The sequence below is a fragment of the Crotalus tigris genome, unplaced genomic scaffold, assembly GCF_016545835.1.
Source record: "Crotalus tigris isolate CLP2741 ecotype Arizona unplaced genomic scaffold, ASM1654583v1 scf7180000017741.1442986301:2390832, whole genome shotgun sequence".
NCBI lineage: Eukaryota > Metazoa > Chordata > Lepidosauria > Squamata > Viperidae > Crotalus > Crotalus tigris.
The window spans coordinates 2,368,913-2,388,746 of record NW_024096608.1 but is presented as its reverse complement, the minus strand read 5'-3'; the positions used below and the strand labels follow the sequence as shown (position 1 = coordinate 2,388,746).

The 19,834-nt window shown below is 44.1% G+C and overlaps 1 protein-coding gene across 2 annotated transcripts; it reads left to right on the top strand.

Moving 5' to 3' along the window:
• The first annotated feature begins 3,175 nt into the window (after positions 1-3,175).
• On the top strand, positions 3,176-19,305 carry LOC120306605 (calcium and integrin-binding family member 2-like). 2 transcript variants are annotated; one of them, XM_039340175.1, is made up of 6 exons: positions 3,176-4,050; positions 9,029-9,063; positions 11,241-11,352; positions 14,887-15,034; positions 16,567-16,762; positions 18,761-19,305. In XM_039340175.1, the coding sequence occupies exons 1-6, from the start codon at positions 4,000-4,002 to the stop codon at positions 18,780-18,782; spliced, it is 564 nt and encodes a 187-aa protein (XP_039196109.1). In that variant the 5' UTR covers positions 3,176-3,999; the 3' UTR covers positions 18,783-19,305. The 2 variants fall into 2 exon arrangements, with proteins under 2 accessions (XP_039196109.1, XP_039196108.1); XM_039340174.1 differs by lacking the exon at positions 3,176-4,050 and having other exon boundaries at positions 7,713-9,063.
• Positions 19,306-19,834: the final 529 nt, after the last annotated feature.

Genomic DNA, 19,834 nt, shown 5'->3' with positions numbered 1-19,834 from the left:
TTTTAATGCTTGTGCTAGCTGTTTCTTTGGAACAAGCGTCAATGCAGGCAGCCTTATTCTGTTGTTTTTGTGCTGTTCTAGATGCTCAATTATTCTTTGTTTCAATTCTTTTATTTCTTTAGTTAGAGGGTTTTGTTCTTCCTGAGGAAGAGGTGCCTGGTTTCCAAATGAGAACAGTTGTATATCTCTAATGGATTCTTTCACTGCCAACTCCCCCTGGTTTGCCTCTACATTCTGAATTACTTCTTGTAAGGCTTTGATTTCTTTGCCCTGGGTAAACCTTTGCAGTTCGTCTAATTCTGTTTCTGTAAAATACTGTATTTAGTGTTATAAATCGGCGTTGATCCTGCTAGTCTCTGTTCTGTTATTCTGATTATTCTGGATGCTTGTTCTTTCCAGAATGGGCATTCCGTTTAGAGATCCTCGTCTTGTTGGACTTGATCTGTAGTAACAGATCATTATTTCTTTGTTTTCCATCACTGTGTATCTGCGACGGGTAAACACCTTTTCTTCCAGTAGTTCTGCAGCTGCGGGCCCTGGTTGCTCAGCCAACAGTCCTGAGTCCTGTAACCCATTTGTCACCAGATATCCAGGAACTCCAATATCTAGTGCGGACCTTGTTAACCCGGGCGACGTCCGAGCCGGTATGGCATTCTGAAATTTACGTCTCACCATATTTTTTATGGGAGAGACACTCTTTGTCTGACTACTCTGATGAGACCTGTCCAGTATGGTTGAACCTCTGGCATAGCTCTCATCTTCCTCAGAGTACACAAGCCCCACAACCACGTCAAGGTAGTGCATCACTGGGGGTTTATTATTATTATTATTATTATTATTATTATTATTATTATTATTATTATTATTATTATTATTATGTATCATCGCACAGTCAGCCAGATGTTCAGACTGGATTTGGCATTTTGTCTACCTATCGAGTCCTTACCCAGGACCTGGGATAGGCAGATGTGGATGTTTGATGGTATTACAGGTATCGTCGCAGGATGGAAGCAGTTCCTAATAAGACCACCTTTTGCAATTGACTAATGGCGAATTTGTCAATGTGGTGCTCCAGTTGTTTTGGGATTGCACCCAAGGAGCCTATCACTATTGGTACCACCCTTGCTTGCTTTTGCCACAGTCTTTCTATTTCTATTTGTAGGTCTTTGTATTTTGTTATCTTCTCCAGTTCTTTCTCTTCTATTCTGCTATCTCCAGGCACTGCCACATCCACTATCCAGACTTTTTTGTCTTTCTTATCGACAATTGTTAAGACTGGGGTGTTATGTTGCAGGTGCTTGTCTGTTTGAATTCTGAAGTCCCAGAGCAGTTTAATTTTATCATTTTCTATGACTTTCTCTATTTTATGATCCCACCAGTTTTTGCTTACAGGCAAATGATATTTTTTGCAGATCTTCCAATGCACCATTGTTGCTACTTTGTCATGCCGCTGCTTATAGTCAGTCTGTGCAATCTTCTTGCAACTGATTACCAGGTGGTCCACTGTTCCTTCAGCTTCTTTGCATAGGCGGCACTTACTGTCTGTTGCTGTCTTCTCAATTTTGACTTTATATGCATTTGTCCTTAAAGCTTGGTCTTGTGCAGCCAGAATTAGTCCCTCGGTCTCTTTCTTCAGTTTTCCTGCTCTTAGCCATTGCCAGGTTTTATTATTATCTGCTTTCACAGCTATTTTTTTCATGTATTGGCCATGTAGTGCTTTGTCTTCCCATGCCTCTATTCTGTTCTTCATTTGTCTTTCTTGTAGGCCAGTTTGGTCTCTCCAGTAGTCAGTAAGCCTTCCTGATATACTAATTTCAGTGTATCTTCATCATTGTTCTTCAGATATTCTTCCAAAGCCATTTTTTCTTCTTCAACCATCTGAGGTACTTGTAGCATTCCATGCCCACCTATTTGCCTTGGTAGATAAAGTCTGTCAATGTCACTGCGTGGATGAAGGGCATGATTCATTGTCATTATTTTTCTGGTCTTCCTATCCGTTGCTTTTAGTTCTGCTTGAGTCCAGTCCACTATTCCAGCTGTGTACCTAATGACTGGAATTGCCCAGGTGTTGATTGCCTTTATGGTATTGCCTCCATTGAGTTTGGACTTTAAGATCTTCTTCACTCTCTTGATGTATTCACCTCTAATCTTTTTCTTGACTTCAGTGTGCTTGATGTTGTCAGCTTGAAGGATATGCAAGTATTTGTAGTAATTTGTATTATTATTATTATTATTGGGAGTCATTTTCCAAAGCACCTGAAGGCAGGACAAGAAGCAACGGGTGGTTTTTAAGAAGAGACTGGACAGCCATTTGTCTGAAATGGTATAGGGTTTCCTGCCTGAGCAGGGGGTTGGACTAGATGCCCTCCAAGGTCCCTTCCAACGTTACTACTACTATTATTATAATTTTATTTTATTATTATTTTATTTATTATTATCCTTATCAATAAGGAAAAGTTGCTTTTCAGAGTGAGATGGACAGCATATAAATGTAATACGTATTTAAAAATATTAAAATAAAGGGTAAACGTTTAAAGTTTAGGGAGGTATTTAATACGCCAAAGCACTGTTTGATCAACGCACAGAGTGAAATATAGGGAGCCCTTATCCATGTTACAAAAGTAAAACAAAATGTTGCAAATGTATTGGCATGCTGTTTATTTTTTTAAGTCCCCAAGCATGGCAAGTGTGGTTTACATCAAAAGTGTAACAGAAATGATTTCATGCTTCCTTAGGAATTAAACATCCGCTGATTTAAAACATAAATTTGCATTTTGAAATGAAAGCTTATTATCCCCAAAATAAATAAATCCCCAAGTGGTGTTTCTATTGCCTTCCTAAAATTTAATTAGTTAAAATTTAACTAAAGAGAGAAGCAGTCTGGAATTAAGGAGGAATTTCTGACAGAACAATCAGCCAGTGGAACCCCTTGCCTCCAGAAGTTGTGGGGCAGGGTTTTTTTTAGAAAAGACTGGACAGCCACTTGTCTGAAACAGTACAGCGTCTCCTGCTTGAGCAGGGGGTTGGACTAGATGACCTCCAAGGTCCCTTCCAACTCTGTTATTCTACAATCCCAGATCAATCAACCAGTGGAATTGCTTGCCTCCAGAAATTGTGCATCCTTCATCCCTGGAGGGTTTTTTTTTTTTAAAAAAAAAGACTGGACAGCCACTTGTCTGAAACGGTAGAGCGTCTCCTGCTTGTTATTTTTTGTTTTTGTTATTGTTAGGGATTCATCCTCTGCTCCCATTCTCTATAAAATAGGTAGATAATTCTTATTTTTACGGCATGCTCCATTTAATCCTCCAGGGAAAGATGGAAGGCAAACGAGGTCCAGGCAGAAGAAGAACATCGTGGCTTCAAAATCTAAGGGACTGGTTTGGACAAAACTCAGCAGACCTTTTTCCTGCGGCTGCTGATAAAAACAGGATCACCAACATATCCGATAACGGATATGGCACAAGAAGAAGAAGAAGAATTCTTATTTTTGTCGGTGGCCAGATCCAGCAGAACAGTGGACGATGGGTGCAAGGGCATTATCCATTTGCCCAGCTTCTGCCATAAAACAAGATGAAGTGCTGCCACCATGTGGCTGAAGGCGCACAGCACATGAAGGAGCGACGAAAAGGAGGATCGTCTTCAATTTCCCTTCGTGCCTTTGAGATCGGAGGCAGCCGACATGGTTTCTCCAGACCTCGGAGGCATCGCCTCCGATTTTCTCCCGCCAGCAAAGCCCTCCTGCTGCCCCCCAGGGACAAAACAGGGAGCCCAGATAGCCTCCTCCGGGTCTGATCTTCATGGGGGATTTTAACCCCTTTCCTCTCTACAGGAAGAACAGGCACCAACCGCAAATCTTTTGATGCAGGTGTGAGATTTTTTTTCTCCCCTTTTCTCCTCGATCCGGCCACGTTGCGTGCTTGGTCTCGATGCCAGCAACACCCCGGGCCCTAAATCTTGGCATGGGATGCATCTGGACGCAGGAAGGCGCCTCCTTCGAAAATGGGGAACAAGCAAACCATCTTTACAGATGAACAATTAGACGCCTATCAGGTGCGCTGGGCTGGGTTTGGCAAGAATGGAGATGCTCGGGATGGGGGGGGGGAAGCATGATGCGCCCTTGCGTCGGGCTTCAGCTGATGGGGTTGAAGGCTGGTGGGTCTCCCAAAACTGCCAGACAGCATTGTCTCTTTTCTGGGTGAGCCCCAGTTTCTGTATGCTTGAATAGACTTCCCTGTGACGGGGCCCTTCCTTCGATCTGGCCTTGGGGTCAGGATGGGCTTAGAGGCAGTTTTCCAGGATGGGGGGAGAGAGAGAGAGAGAGAGAGAGAGGGAGAGAGGGAGAGAGAGAGGGAGGGAGGGAGGGAGGGAGGAGAAAGAGGGAGGGAAAAAGAGAAAGACCGAGAGGGAGAGTGTTTGGGGCAGGTGGTCCTGCTTGGAAAGCGCAAGGTCTGTTGGGTTGAATCCTGAAGCTTTTAGATCAGGGTCTCCAACCTTGGCAACTTGAAGACTTGTGGACTTCAACTCCAAGAATTCTCCAGCCCTCTCCCAGCAAATTCTGGGAGTCGAAGCCCATAAGTCTTCAAGCTATGCTGGCTGGGGAATTCTGGGAGCCCCTAAGTCTTCCAAGCTGCCAAGCTTGGACACCCCTGCTCTAGCTGAGTGGTGTGCTGAAGAAGCCAGTGCCCGGAATTCCTCCTCAACTTGGCAGTCCTGCCATGAAGACCCCCTCCACTCTGGGTCACAGATACTGGTGCCCATGTGCCACGTTGATGGGTTTCGTGGCATCGGAATGCCCCCCCTTTTTTTCAAACTGATATGCTAACCTGCAAGAGCAGGATCCTGAAGGGTCCTTTTGTACATGCTTCAAATGAATCAGGCTGCTGACCGGCCTTGCTGGGCATCAGAATGGCCCATGCCTTACTCTGCTGATCCTCAGGAGCATCCGAGTCTCAGGATCGGTCCATTCCCATTGTGAGAGATCCAGTGGAAAGTGGATCTCCTCTCCCTGGTCTATTGGCCAACGTGAAATAGGAGCCTATTTTCCAACACAAAGACCCAGGCTGGCCCGGATTAGATGGCCTGGACTGGGAAGAACCATTGGAAGTTCTGGGGTTTTTTTGGACCGCTTTGTTCTCCCCTTCCAGCCAGTCAATTAAAAAACAAAACTGGCCGTTGCCTTGGCCGAGGTCTGCCTTCCTTTTGCGTTTGGAAGTCTTCCTGGGAGAGGAGAAATCGGCGTTGATTCCTTTCTGTCTGGGAGATTCAGAAGGAGAGTGAGCAACATCTGTGCAAGTTGGAGAATTCAGTGCTGAGGTTCAACCTCACAATTTTAAAGTAAAACAGCCTTTACAGCTATGTCGGTTTAGGGAAAAGTTGCAGTGAAGTTTTAAAAAATGCACGGAAACATCTCATGGTTGAGTCGGTGCCCTTCAGAAATTTTGGAGCACAATTCCCACAATCCAGGCTAGGGCTGGCGAGCAAGCCTCTCTATGCTGGAACATTTTGTTGCAGCTCTTGATTATACAAATGAGGTTTCGGATTTCGTAACTTTGATGCATTCCCACAATATGCTGAACTAACTCTGGGAAAAATCTAGCAAGCTGGTGCATTTGTACAACTTGCCAAGATTAGTTTGTACGAGCCTTGGTGAAGCTAACTTGTGAATTGTTTGTGTTATGCAAACTCCCCTTTTTACTTGGGCGCTGTGTGAATATTCTACAGGAAATCTAATCCGGGAAGGGTCAGATTAGATGACCTCACAGACGCCTTCTGCCCAGAGATGGTTTTTATTCTAAGGCAGAAAATAATACGTTGTACATACATATTATAAAATAGGGAGATAAACCTTCCACCTTTCAAAACTCTAAATAGATTGCTTTATTTTTGCAAATTCAGTGAGACAAAAAGTCGGCAGAATTATTTTTGATTTAACCTGCATGATCTCATCAGAATTATTTTATTATGGAGGGCACCCTGTCAGGCTCAGTAAAACTTCACACAAAGATAGATAAAGAAAAAAAGGGGGGGAGGGCAATGTAAGAATCAAAATTGGATCTTACTTAATGGATATTTTGATTAAGTTGAAAGAAGGGAATAGATTCTCGTAGTTGGAAAAAAAAAACCCTAATCTGTCTTGGAAAGAACTCTTCTGCAGAGAAGCAGGGTTTTTCAGAAGCATCTTTTTTTATTTCACCAGACTCTCACATTCTTAGAGGATAATTCACTTTTTTCTCAGATTTGGCATTTCTGGCGGATTGTTTTATTTATACAGTAACAAAACCAGGGCCCTATTCCAGATAATACATAACTTATTTGGATAGAGGCTGAACGGAAGCATTTGCAGATCGGAGAAAATGTGGCTTATTTTAATTTTGAAGGAGCTTTTCTGCCAACTTTTGACGTATTTTATTTTATTTTATTGTTTAGTTTAATTGATTAGTTTAGTTTAGTTTAGTTTATTATTTTATTCTTTCTCTGTCTCTTTCTCTCTGGATAATGCTCCTAATTTGGCTTGAAAGCTAAACTGAAATCCAAGGCCATTTTCCTCAGAACGGGTCGATCCGAAGCCATTAGCCTGCAATAACGCGATGCTTTCAAACCTTGTCCAAGCGAACCAAGGCTAAAAAGGAGAGCCTCCATGTACAGGCACAGTGAAGGCTGCCGAATACAGTGCTGGCCTCCAGGTTTGGCTCCGGAAGGCTGAAAAGGCTTTCAGCTAATGGAGCTTGGAAACAGGACGCTTGGGTGGGAGGGCTGGGTTTTGCTTCTCTCTTGGAAGTTTGGATTACCATGCATGGCCTCAGACTTAGTTTCCTGTTAAGTAACAACCTTGGCTGATGATCCTGGCTGATATAATTACATGAGAAAAAAGAAAGCTCCTGGGGGGGGGGGGGTTAACCAGCATGTCTTTGTTTCCTATGCCAGCCTTTTGCAAAGGGCCACCGACACCCTCCTGCCCAAGCCGTAAAGAATGTGCAAATTCAAGGAGGGATCCTGGCTTGTTTCTCTCGCGGTGTTCTCTAGCAGTGTCCCAATATTTGAGGGGCGGCCAGAAGGAAGAGGGGGTCAGCCTATTCTCCAAAGCAGCAGAAGGCTGGACAAGAAACAGCAGATGGAGGAGAGAAGCAACCTAGAACTAAGGAGAAATTTCCTGACAGCTAGAACAATTAACCAGTGGAACAGCCTGCCACCAGAAGTTGTGGGTGCTCCATCGCTGGAGGCCTTTAAGAAGAGATTGGCCAGCCACTAGTCTGAAATGATATCGGGTCTCCTGCTTGAGCAGGAGGTTAGACTAGAAGACCTCCAAGGTCCCTTCCAACTGTGTTATTCTGTTATTCTTTGTGCCACCCCCTCTGGAAGAATGAGAGAAACCATCTTCCTGTATCTCTGTAACTCAGTGGTTCTCAACCTGTGGGTCGGGACCCCATTTGGGGTCGAATGACCCTTTCACGGGGGTCGCCAAACAATGCAGTCCGCCATTTTTCCCCCCTTTTCCTTAGCTGTGCTACTTCCTTTTATTCTATTGGCTTTTGAAAGCCAATAGAATAGACTCTCTTGAATAAAGTCTAATTCTATTGGCTTTCAAAAACGAATAGGAATTGTCCAGGCTGTCTCTGCCCTGCTGAGCCCGCCAAAAGTCCCATTCTGCAAACAGTGCTGCACCCGTTGAGTAGTCCTCGACTTACGACCGGTTGGGTAGTCCTCAACTTACGACCGGTTGGGGGTCGCGGCATTAAAAAGGTTGAGAACCACTGCTGTAACTTTATTCAGCCACTCCATCTCGCCTGGAGGGAATGTTGAGCCCATTAGCCACTCCGTAGGCAGGGAAGGAACCATCTTAATAAGTGGCGCTCAAGAAGGCTTTAAAATCTTTTCTGAATCTGGAATATCAGGGCTAAATAATGGCCAGTGGTTATTTTCCCTAAGGCCAACTTGATCATGTTTTTTAAAGGACCAACATGCAGTCACAACAGCTTTTCCAAAAGAGGTTTCTTCCAGAGGCCTTGGTTTACAGAGGGCACCAGGCAGGGATGGGGATGATAGTTTAATTCAGAACGTGGCTTGTTTAGGAAGATCTGCTCCTTAGGTCGGCTGGTCACATGGATTGGAATTGTCATCGTGAGACAGATGAGAACCTGCTGGGATGTTTTTGTGATGATATACTCACTTTGGAACCTTGCCTGAAGCTAGTAGAGTTTTGTTTCTCGTCTCTAAGAATGAATGAATGTGTGTGTGTGTGTGTAACGTGTATTTGCTTGCCTCTTTATCTGTGCATACACAAATACTCACAGATAAGTATTATTCCAGTCTTTGAATATTTAAATTATTTCCAATTTCACAGTAGGGCAGTCTTTTTTTTTTTTCTTTTTATAAAGCTAACACACGCTGTTCAAAAAGGCTGCAAGGATCAAAAATATTTGATAAATGCCCGATTGGGCTCTCATTTTGCATCTTCTGCTCCAGAGAAAAAAGGGGGTGTTGTTATGTATGTTAAGAACAACGTGTCAGCTAAATTAATAGACTCAGATTCTCAAGGAAGATATGTTATGATTGAAGTAATGTTATATGGAAAGAAATTGCTTGTAGTGGGTTTGTATGCCCCTAATCATCAACAAAAACAGTTTTATAAGTTTTTATATCAAAAATTGATCTTATTGGATTATTGGATTGGACAGAACTTACTTCTGATCTCTCCCATTTCTATATGTTTGGTTCTATCTGGGGGGGGGGGAAGACCTTGTAACGTGAACTTCTAACTAAGATGGTCAGAAAAAGAAGAAGTCTTCTCTGCAAAGAAAGAAGGAGGTCTTCTCCTCTGCAGAAACTGACCAAGTCTTCTTTGCAGAAAAAGAATAACAGAATCACACAGTTGGAAGGGACCTTGGAGGTCTTCTAGTCCAACCCCTTGCTCAAGCAGGAGACTTTTATGCCAGGGGTCTTCTCTGCAGAAAGTGACCAAGTCTTCTCCTCTGCAGGTCCTCTGCAATGGGGAGATCTCATTTCCCTCTTTCTTTCTGTTCTCATGCAGGATTGCACCTTCTTCACACGAAAGGAGATCCTCAGGTAAGCAGACTATGCACCTTGTTCCACCCTTCAGGCTGGCCCAGGAAGAAGTGCCAGATGTTGCTCGAGCCATTCCTGGGGAGGAAATAGAGAAGCTCACAGTCCTTGACTGTAAAGGTCACAGGTGGACTCTTCCAGAGGTGAACCACAAATGGAAGGATGCTGTTTCGGAGCCCTGTGGTGCTTCTCCTCCAAGTTCTGAGAAAGTCACACTCTTTGAGTTGTTGGCAGCATCAGCAAACCATCTGGGACAAGCCCACTGATAAAAACAAAGCAGCTGATGTCCCCACAATCCATTGTTATTATTATTATGGATCATCGCACAGTCAGCCAGATGTTCAGACTGGATTTGGCATTTTGTCTACCTATCGAGTCCTTACCCAGGACCTGGGATAGGCAGATGTGGATGTTTGATGGTATTACAGGGATCGTCGCAGGATGGAAGCAGTTCCTAATAAGGCCGCCTTTTGCAATTGACTAATAGCGAATTTGTCAATGCCAATGGTGTTCAAGTGGTGCTCCAGTTGTTTTGGGATTGCACCCAAGGAGCCTATGACTATTGGTACTACCCTTGCTTGCTTTTGCCACAGTCTTTCTATTTCTATTTGTAGGTCTTTGTATTTTGTTATCTTCAGTTCAAAAATATTATTATTATTATTATTATTATTATTATTATTATTATTATTATTTCATTCTTGAATTCAGCTGAAGCAAACTTCTATGCTTTATGCAAACTTTCTGATGGTTCTTCAACTAAATTTAGACAGGTCATTTATTCGAACACTGGCTTATTTTACCCAAGTTATTCCTGTTAGGAAAAGAGACAGGATTTTAGGAAGGGAGCAGATTCAATACGTGGGTTTTCTCTGATCAAATGTGGGGCTACTGAGTTGTGTTCGGTGCAGGGACCAACATTTTTTCCAATGAGGCCAGCTTTTTTGCTCTACAATCGGTTACTTTTTTTTAATTTTACAATTTCCTAACCAGTCATGGTTCTTGTTATGTGATCAGCTCATTCCAAACACTCCTCTGGGCACGTTAAAAGTGTAGATTTCGTACAGTGAAGGAAAAGAAACTGTGTCTACAAGAACAAGAAACGGGCTGATCTTTCAACCTGGCGTACTTTCCTATCCTCTTTATGCCTCTGGTAAATCCCACGTAGGGCCGTGACTAATTACAATTCAGCTGGGAAAATTAACGCTGCTTCCTAGACCAAAGCCATTTGTGTGTGTTTGTGTGTCTCTGTGTGCATGTGTGTGCATTCTGGCTTGGTAGAAAACAATACTTTTTAGGCTTAATGAACTAAAGCTCCTCCTCGTATTTCTGTGGAGAAGGTCGTTATCCTCCTCAAAAAACATAATCTCAGCTCAAAGCCAACAATCCATTCATGTTTATTTGAGTTCATGGGACAAGGTTCAGCTAACATGCTGTCCAGAGCAGCCTCTGCTTAGGAATCCGATGCTTCCTCCCCCCCCCCCCAATAGCAGAGATGTCGCTGCCGTGTGCATTGTACCTGAAAGGTAAAATCAGAGAGGATCGTAATTTATCCTGGGACCAGCCAAGGCTGCAGGACTCAGAGTTCTTTCAAAGAGGGGTTGCTTCTAAGAGAACAAAATGTGTCAGCGGAAGGTGGAATGGGAAAAGCAGCCGATGCTCTCCCGGGTTTTTCACATCAAAGCAACTTTTATCATGTCTCCTGGGTAAAACTTCAGACCGGAGAAGGTGTAGAGCCATCAGCCCCTGGGAGAGTTGATCTGTCAGCAACCTGGTGGTTCTTCTTATGTCTTGGACTTCAGTCCCACCCTGAGCAATTCCCCCAAGTGGGGGGTATTTTCTCTGGCCTCCCAGGTGACGGGGGGTCTCCCATGTCACGTGGTGCGGTGGCAAGAATTGCGACTTCTGTACCACCAAAGCTCATTTTCTTGGTTTCCGAGAAAAGTTCTTCTCTCATTTGAAGAGGAGAATCCAAGACTTAAGTTTCGTGCCCTCGGAGGCCCAAGCGTTCCATTCACCTGGTGGGAAATCACAGCAGTTCTCAAAGTTTTGCCACGGGGTGGCCAGAAGGAGCCCCCCCCCAAATCAACTCAAGGGGGGCTGATGACTCTCCTTGAAGCTGGGAGCCAAATCTTAGCTAAGAACCCTCTTCTTGGTCCGTAGCTGTGTCTGTTCCCTTACAGGTTGCACGGCCGCTACCACGAACTGGCACCAAACATGGTTCCCATGGATTATACCAAGAATCCAGATGTTAAACTCCCTCTGCAGCTCATAGAGAACATGCCAGAACTCAAGGTATGGCACAGCGAGATCAGTTTTATCTTTGTTGATATTTTCCACAGCCTATAAAATCTGGGGGGGAGGGGGGCGGTAGGTAGAGAAGACTGTAAAATGTGCAGATTTTATGGATTTGGCTGCAAAAGTCTAGCTTCTTGTTGTAAAGATTTAAAATCCTCCCATTAAGGCTTCTGCAGTGAGATGATATCTGCTGCACGGATAGCATTCTATCCCAGTGGCTGTGGTACTGAGAAGCTCAAATTCTTTCTTTCCCTGTCTTTGCAAAGCATATCTTGATGGGAACAGACCATAATAATGAGCAGGAATAGATTTCATACTAAACCATTTGCCCTAAACTGTTGTCTTTTTTATTGCCCGGCAAGAATGTTGCATGTCTCTTTTTCAGTAGAGTATTGATTTTTTTTTTTTTGCTAATTGAATTCTCCCAATAGAAGAAAATCCATCAGCCATCAACACATAGAGATAAATCACATTGAAAAGAGCTAATAAAACAGCTAAGAAGGAAACAATAACAACAGCAAAAAAGCCAGAACACATTCTCTGCATTAACCAGCTCCCAAATAGACAGGAATCAACACCAGACAAATAATTGAGCAGAAAACAATACCCTAATCAATTACCGAGGGGAAAACCACACCCCACCAATATGGACAAGGCAAGCAAAGCTCACATTCATGAGTATTGATGAGGTTACCTAGTTGGGTAATGAATTGTCTGAAAGAAAACAGCCAAGTTCAGAAAGCACCAAAGTCTCCATTATTGACTTCTTTTGTTGTTGTTGTTGATGGTGGTCTTTATTAATTATTATGGTTTTGGGCTACTCCTTTTTTACTTTCTCTTTTCCTCCACACTGGCCACCCTTGTGCAAGACAACCCTTGGCCTAGCTTCTGTCCAGCCATGCTTCTTCATGAATTTGACCTGTTCTCAACCCTAAAAGGGGATTGGTTTACACTATATCTATAGCCTTGTAACTTCATATATTCCGAGAGAGATCAACAACAGGGAACAAGAGACCAGAAGGTCAATTCTTGGGATTGAGTTGCCCTAAAAAGCAGGAGAACTAATGTAATTGCTAAATGTCTTCTAGAAAACGTGCGGGAGGGAACACAGAATTCTCCAGGCAGCATCAGAGTTGACCTCCATACATATTAAAGCTGCCAAGGGTGAGGAAAACCTTGAAATGGGACCTAAAGGTCTTGAAACAAGTTGGTTTTTTTTGCTGCTGGGCTCACTGTACTAGTAGGAATGGAAAGAGGTGGGTCTCCAGGCTGTGATCAAAAAAAGGACGTCTTTGCTTCAATGAACTAAGGATGTCATTGAAGCCGTGCATGTAAAAACAGGGTTTTGAGTGCACTGTCATGTATACCTTGATGTTTTGACCATACTTTGAAGTTACCCCTGAAAGCTCAACTTCATGCCATTATTTTAACCAATTGGAAAATAGTGTTGAGACCGTAACCACCACATGTTAGTGGAGAGGCTGGATTTTATCCCCAGGATCAGGAGTGAGCAACTATGGCCCCTTTACGACCTGTGGACTTCAATTCCCAGAATTCCTGAGCCAGCCATGTCCACAGGTCGTAAAGGGGCCATAGTTCCCATCCCTCCTTAGGACCTTCTTGCAATTCTAGTAAAGACAGGAGCGCCTCCTCTGCTTGGTCACCACTCTGGGGAAGCCCTGGGAGAATTCAGGATTCAAATAGGACCATGGACAGCTGCTCCAACGGCAGTGGCCAACCTCAAATTGGGCCCATAGATTGTTCTTTTCTAAAGGCGCCTTGCCTATTTTAACAATTCTTGGCCCCATCAATCTTTGAGAGACAAAAATGAATTCATGGCAGATTCCTAGAATGTTTTGCAAAAACCGAAAATGCAGCACGATCGCAAAAACTCCCCCCAAAGGATCTGAAGATCTCCAATTTTTGAAGCTTTGGGGAAAAGCATTCCACGACTTCCTGATGACGTGGTGCGACAGTTCATTTCCACCAGTGCCCCTGGATTGAAAAGAAAGAGGGTCTCTTAGATTCAGTAAAAGGGGTCCAAATATGGCTTACTCCTGCGGGGGTCTGCCTACCCAGCAGAAATGCACGGGGATTTTTTTTGATCCCTTCCCTGCTTCCGAAGGTGTTGAGTGGATCTGTCTGCAGACTGCCATCAGAGTAACTGGATCCAGTGGTAATGCAGTCTGTTGTAAGAGACACCGATGGGTAGCACTGGAGAAGTCCAGAAATGGGAGAGACTGCTTCAGCTCTTGAGATGTTATATCTTTGGGCAGATATATCTTTCGCTTCCTCTCATGTTCTCCTTTGGGAAAGGCGGGAGAGAAGACACACTGTCTGTAGAAAGCCACTCACGTGCTTTGCTCCTGCCTGAGGCACTCTGTGAATTTCTCAAGTTCAACCCAGCTTCTTGTTGGTGTTAATTTAAACCAGTGGTTCTCAACATTTTTAATGCCGCGACCCCCAACCGATCGTAAGTCTACTCAACCGGTTGTAAGTCGAGGACTACTCAACTGGTGCAGCACCGTTTGCAGAATGGGACTTTTGGCGGGCTCAGCAGGGCAGAGACAGCCTGGACAATTCCTATTGGCTTTTGAAAGCCAATAGAATTAGACTCTATTCAAGAGAGTCTATTCTATTGGCTTTCAAAAGCCAATAGAATAAAAGGGAGTAGCACAGCTAAGGAAAAGGGGGAAAAAATGGCGGACTGCGTTGTTTGGCGACCCCCGTGAAATGGTCGTTCGACCCCAAATGGGGTCCCGACCCACAGGTTGAGAACCACTGATTTAAACTGATGTTACCCCACTGACACGGGGCTTTTTTTTTTTTTTTTTAAATCACCCAGCTTGTGATTCTAAGGGACCGTTTTTGCAATGGCTTTCTCAAGTGCTTGCATTTTTAGCCCCACAGTTTTCGCTTGTACAATATGTTTGGTGCACTTTTTTTTTTTTAAAAAAAAAAAGACGTGTGCTTGTGTGCTAGTTCACAAAATGCATTGCCGAGGTGGCGCAGCAGTTAGGGTGCAGTACTGCAGGCCATTTTAGCTGACTGTGTTCAGCAGGTCAGCGGTTCAAATCTCACCGGCTCAAGATTGACTCAGCCTTCCGGGGTAGGTAAAATGAGGACCCAGATTGTTGGGGGCAATGTAAATATATATATACATTGCTTACTGGTGTACACCGCTTAGAGAGTGCTCGCACTTAAAGCGGTATATAAGTCTCATCAATAAATAAATAAATAAATAAATAAATTGCAAAATCTGAAAAGGAAGGGATGTCGGTACGAAAAGAGGTGGCTTTTAATGAGTCGCATTAAGGACACATTTGCTTTCTCGAATGGACTCATTGAAGCAGCCGCATCAATTCTTCAGAGTCATGCAGCAGCCTAAAAAAAAAAGACCCAGCTGCTTTCAAAAGGCTCGTGCGTCTTTACCTTCTGAATAATATTTGAAGCATGTACAGCCCTGATTTCTAGTTTGCTAATTTAAAAAAAAAAAAATGAAGGGAGCTAACCTAATGCCTCTTTCTGCAGGAAAACCCCTTCAGGCAGAGAATTGTCCACTCTTTCTCGGAGGACCCAGAAGGAAACCTCAGCTTCAATGACTTTGTCGACATGTTTTCTGTACTTAGTGAAATGGCTCCCCGGGAGCTAAAAGCAATTTATGCCTTTAAGATTTACGGTAAGAATAATAACCGGATGGGGGAAAAACTGACTGGGGACTTCTGGGAGTTGAAGTCCACCCCTCTTAAAGCATGCTGGCTGGGGAATTCTGGGAATTGAAGTCCACGGGTCTTAAAGTTGGCAAGGTTGAGAAACTCTGGGGTAGAACACTGTCTAGTATCCTTATGAGAAGCAGCTGAAAATTCCCATCAAGATCTTTAAAATCCTTTTATGATTTATGCCAAGGAATGGAATAATTACAGGTTAGAACAGTGCTTCTCAACCTTGGCAACTTCCAGAGGGGTGGACTTCAACTCCCAGAATTCCCCAGACCCGGTCTAGCATCCTTATGAGAAGGAGCTGAATATTCTCAGCCACAGAGCATGTCTTTCTGGTGGAGGTGTGGCGACTCTGTCAATCTCTCCGTCCAGTCTTTTGGATTTTATAGAGCAAGTGGAAATCTTTTTGTCTTTGTGGCTACTGGCACAACCAACTCACCCTCTCCCCCAAACTTTTTCAGCAAAACCATCTTTCAATGTCAATTCAGTTTTTAATGCCTGCTTTTCACCACATGGTTTCTGGAGGGCTACGAGATCCCAAACCTTTAGAGAAAAAAAAGGAAGGATGTGATTTATTTCCTTCTTTGCAGGAAAGACCTGTCAGATGCCAGACCTTTTCCCAATAAATTTGCCTTGACAGATTTACTGCCCATACACGACCTGCTAAATGTCATGCTGTCGGTTTCTAATTAAATAGAGCTGATGGTAATTCTGCTTATTGAGCGAAGCACAATAAAAAGAAATGTTCAGCCCTGGCCTTTTAATCACCAGCCGGTTGTTCACTTGGTAGATCTGTGATTGAGCTTCAGCGATGGAAGAGAGGAAGAAACACACCTTCTCCAGATGTTTGGTAGATTCCAACCGGGAGAAATGGAACGAAGGGTTGGTGGGGCTGGTTGAAGTTTAGACATCCAAGCCACGTGAAATAAATCAATACGTATTTTCCCAACTATCAAATTTATCAGAAGTTTGGAAAACTTCAATCAATAACAGAATAAGAGAGTTGGAAGGGACCTTGGCGGTCATCTAGTCCAACCCCCTGCTCAGGCAGGAAACCCTATACCATTTCAGACAAATGGCCGTCCAGTCTCTTCTTAAAAACTTCCAGTGTTGGAGCATTCACCGCTTCTGGAGGCAGGTAGTTCCATTGGTTAATTGTTCTCACTGTCAGGAAGTTTTTCCTTAGTTCCAGGTTGCTTCTCTCCTTGATCAGTTTCCATCCGTTGCTTCTTGTCCTGCCTTCGGGTGCTTTGGAGAATAGCTTGACTCCCTCTTTTTCGTGGCAGCCCCTGAGATATTGGATACTTGGCACGGTACAAAAATTCCACCCCATCTACTTATTTCTGTGCAGATATATAGGAAACTCTGAAAAAAAGGGGGACTCCATATCCAACTGACCAGGGTGCGGGCTGGAAGCCGTAGTCCCAGCCAAAGTGAGGGCAGTGAAGAGACATTCTGACAACCCCTTTCTTCTCGGTCTTTGCCTGCCTAGATTTTAACACCGACAACTTCATTTGCAAATCTGACCTGGAGCAAACTCTGAACAAGTTGACCAAAGAAGAGCTGACCAAGGAGGAGGTCAGCCTGGTCTGCGAGAAGGTCATCGAAGAAGCGGACATGGATGGAGATGGGAAGCTTGGATTCTCGGATTTCGAAAACATGATTTCCAAAGCTCCAGATTTTCTCAGGTAGGAGAAGCATGTCCACCACCTGTCAAGGTTCCTGGGCGGTGTCCCTCAACCGTGGCAGCTTTAAAGTGGGTGGACCTCAATTCCCAGAATTCCCCAGGCCAGTATTGTTGGCTGGGGGAATTCTGGAAATTGAAGTCCACAGATCTGAAAGTTGAAGGACACTGCAGTCAGGTTTGAGTAAGTTAGAGATGATCCGAGGAAGGCGTGGAAAACCTGCGTCCAGCCAGGAGATCATTTGCCTCCGGTGGGAATTCAGGGTAGCATTTTCTTGAGACATCATTGGAGAGCAAGGATCCCTAATTGGTGCCCTTTCCTCCTCAATTTTTCTTTCATCGATGGAACGCAAGAGAAGGCCCAAAGTTGCCATCGCTGATAGATAGATAGAAGTGATTAAAATGATACATTTTTCATATATACAAGTAGTCCTTGACTTAACAACAGGTTGCTTAGTGATCGTTCGAAGTTACAAGGGCACTGAAAAAAAGTGCCTTATGATGAGTTTTCACACTTAACGACTGTTGCGGCATCCCCAGGATCCTGTGATTTACATTTGGATTGCTTGACAAATGACTCATATTTATGACGGCTGCAGGGTCTCAGGGAGTCACCTGATGCCCTTTTGTGACGTTCCAACCAGCAAAATCAACATGGGAAACCAGGTTCACTTAACGACCATGTCACTAATTTAACAACTGCAGTGATTCGCTTAACAAACATAGTGAGAAAAGTCGTAAAATGGGGGCAAAATTCGCTTAACAAATTTCTCACTTAGCCACAGAAGTGTCGGGCTCCATCGTGGTCGTACGTTGAGGACTGCCTTCGATTAGTGACCGTTAACAGCCCTTAAAAAAGCGATTTACGGCCGGTCCTCGCATTCACGACCGTCAGAGCATCCCCACAGCCATGTGGTCGTAATTCGGGCTGTGAGCATTACAAATAAGTTGCCATGTTTTGCTTGCGTATCTGTGGGGGAGTGCTGTGTTGGTTGTAAAAGTGAGGACTGGTTCTAAGTCACTTTTCCCAGTGCCATTGTGACTAAACCGTCACTAAATGAATGGCTGTACATTGGGGATGCTTGTCTCTTAGTTTGAAAGGAAATAGATGTTGGAAAGGAATTTTTTTCCCAAGAGCCACCGGCATCGCCCTGATCCGCTCGGTTTGGGCCCCAGGAATGGCTTCCACCGGTCAAAATCCCAAACTTCCCGGCAATGGCAGAAGCACTTACTGATTCTGACAATGTGATCCCTGTGGGATCGTTTCACTTTTTAAAAAATGTGATCATTTTGAGGCCCTGGGCATTTTAATGGCCCCATTAGCACTGCCAGCTGGCCCTCGCTCATTGTTCTGTTCTACAAGACTGGCTACGTTTTTTCCACAGGAAATTGTTTTATAAATCATTATGGAAGCTGGAACTTTCACACACACACACACACACACACACACACACACACACACACACACACACCCCTGTAAGATAGTGGAACATCCCAAAGAGGTAAGTCCATTCAACGTCTTTAATCATGTTGGTTGAAGAAGTGCCATTTGGGCAATTTTGTGATTTAATGCATTTTGTCAATCTAGACCAGGATTTCTTAACCTTAGCAACTTTTAAGATTTGTGGATCTCAAGTTGGCTACTCTCATATTGTTTTGTTGCTTCTCCCCCTCTTCCTTCCTTCCTTCCTTCCTTCCTTCCTTCCTTCCTTCCTTCCTTCCTTCCTTCCTTCCTTCCTTCCTTCCTTCCTTTCCTTCCTTTCCTTCCTTCCTTCCTTTCTCTTTCCCTCTTTCTTTCTTTCTTTCTTTCTTTCTTTCTTTCTTTCTTTCTTTCTTTCTTTCTTTCTTTTTTTCTTTTCTCCTTTCTTTCTTTCTTTCTTTTTCTTTCTCTTTCTTTTCTTTTCTTTCTTTCTTTTTTCTTTCTTTTTCTTTCTCTTTCCCTCCCTCCCTCATCATTCTTTCTTTTTCCCTCTTCCTTCCTCCTTCCCTGTTTACTTTGCAGCACCTTCCACATACGAATCTGAAATCCATGGGGCTGAGCCACTGGAAGCCAGGCTGGCTGACGTGTTCTTGGCTTTCTCCTCCTCTCTTCCTGGATGCTGCAGCAAAGGACTCAACTGAATCCTGGCCCAGCAGATGCAGGACTGTTTTCCAAGATCTTCGGAATATCCCTGGATGATTATTACTAACTTGGTTTTTTTAAAAACAAAAACAAAAACCCATAATGGGCCACTCACCTTGTGGGACGTACAGATGCCAGACTGTTATTTTTTTAAACTGGACCAGCGAGTCGCCCGTGTGATTCTCTGTCATTTTTATACCTGTCTATACTAGCCCTCTGTGCAAAAATCAGACAAAATCCCAAGGGCAACTTGAAAGAGATGCGAATCTCCCCGAAATGACTTGATCAAACCGAAGCGCTGGAACTCCTAAGGCAGTGGTTCTCAACCTTTTTAATGCCGCGACCCCCAACTGGTCATAAGTCGAGGACTACTCAACCGGTTGTAAGTCGAGGACTACTCAGCTGGTGCAGCACCGTTTGCAGAATGGGGCTTTTGGCGGGCTCAGCAGGGCAGAGACAGCCTGGATAATTCCTATTGGCTTTTGAAAGCCAATAGAATTAGACTCTATTCAAGAGAGTCTTTCAAAAGCCAATCGAATAAAAGGGAGTAGCACAGCTAAGGAAAAGGGGGGGAAAATGGCGGACTGGGTTGTTTGGCGACCCCCGTGAAATGGTCGTTCGACCCCAAATGGGCTCCCGACCCACAGGTTGAGAACCACTGTCCCAAGGGAAGGAGGTTCCCTGGTTTTTAAACCAGGCGACCCTCCCAGCTGGATTCGTGCGGCAGAAGAAGACTGCCGGCGCCCGGAACGAGATGCTTCATCAGCCAAGGTTGGGCAAAGGCTTCTCTCCTTAATGAAACTTGAACTATTTCCTTTTCCTTCCCTCCGCCTCTCATTGTTGCATTAGCAAATCAATGCCTCTCCAGTCACGGAGACAGCAACACACGAACATGAACATCGGCGGCATTCAGGCCTTCTCTCATATCCTGATTGCATTAGGCTGACCGATTGC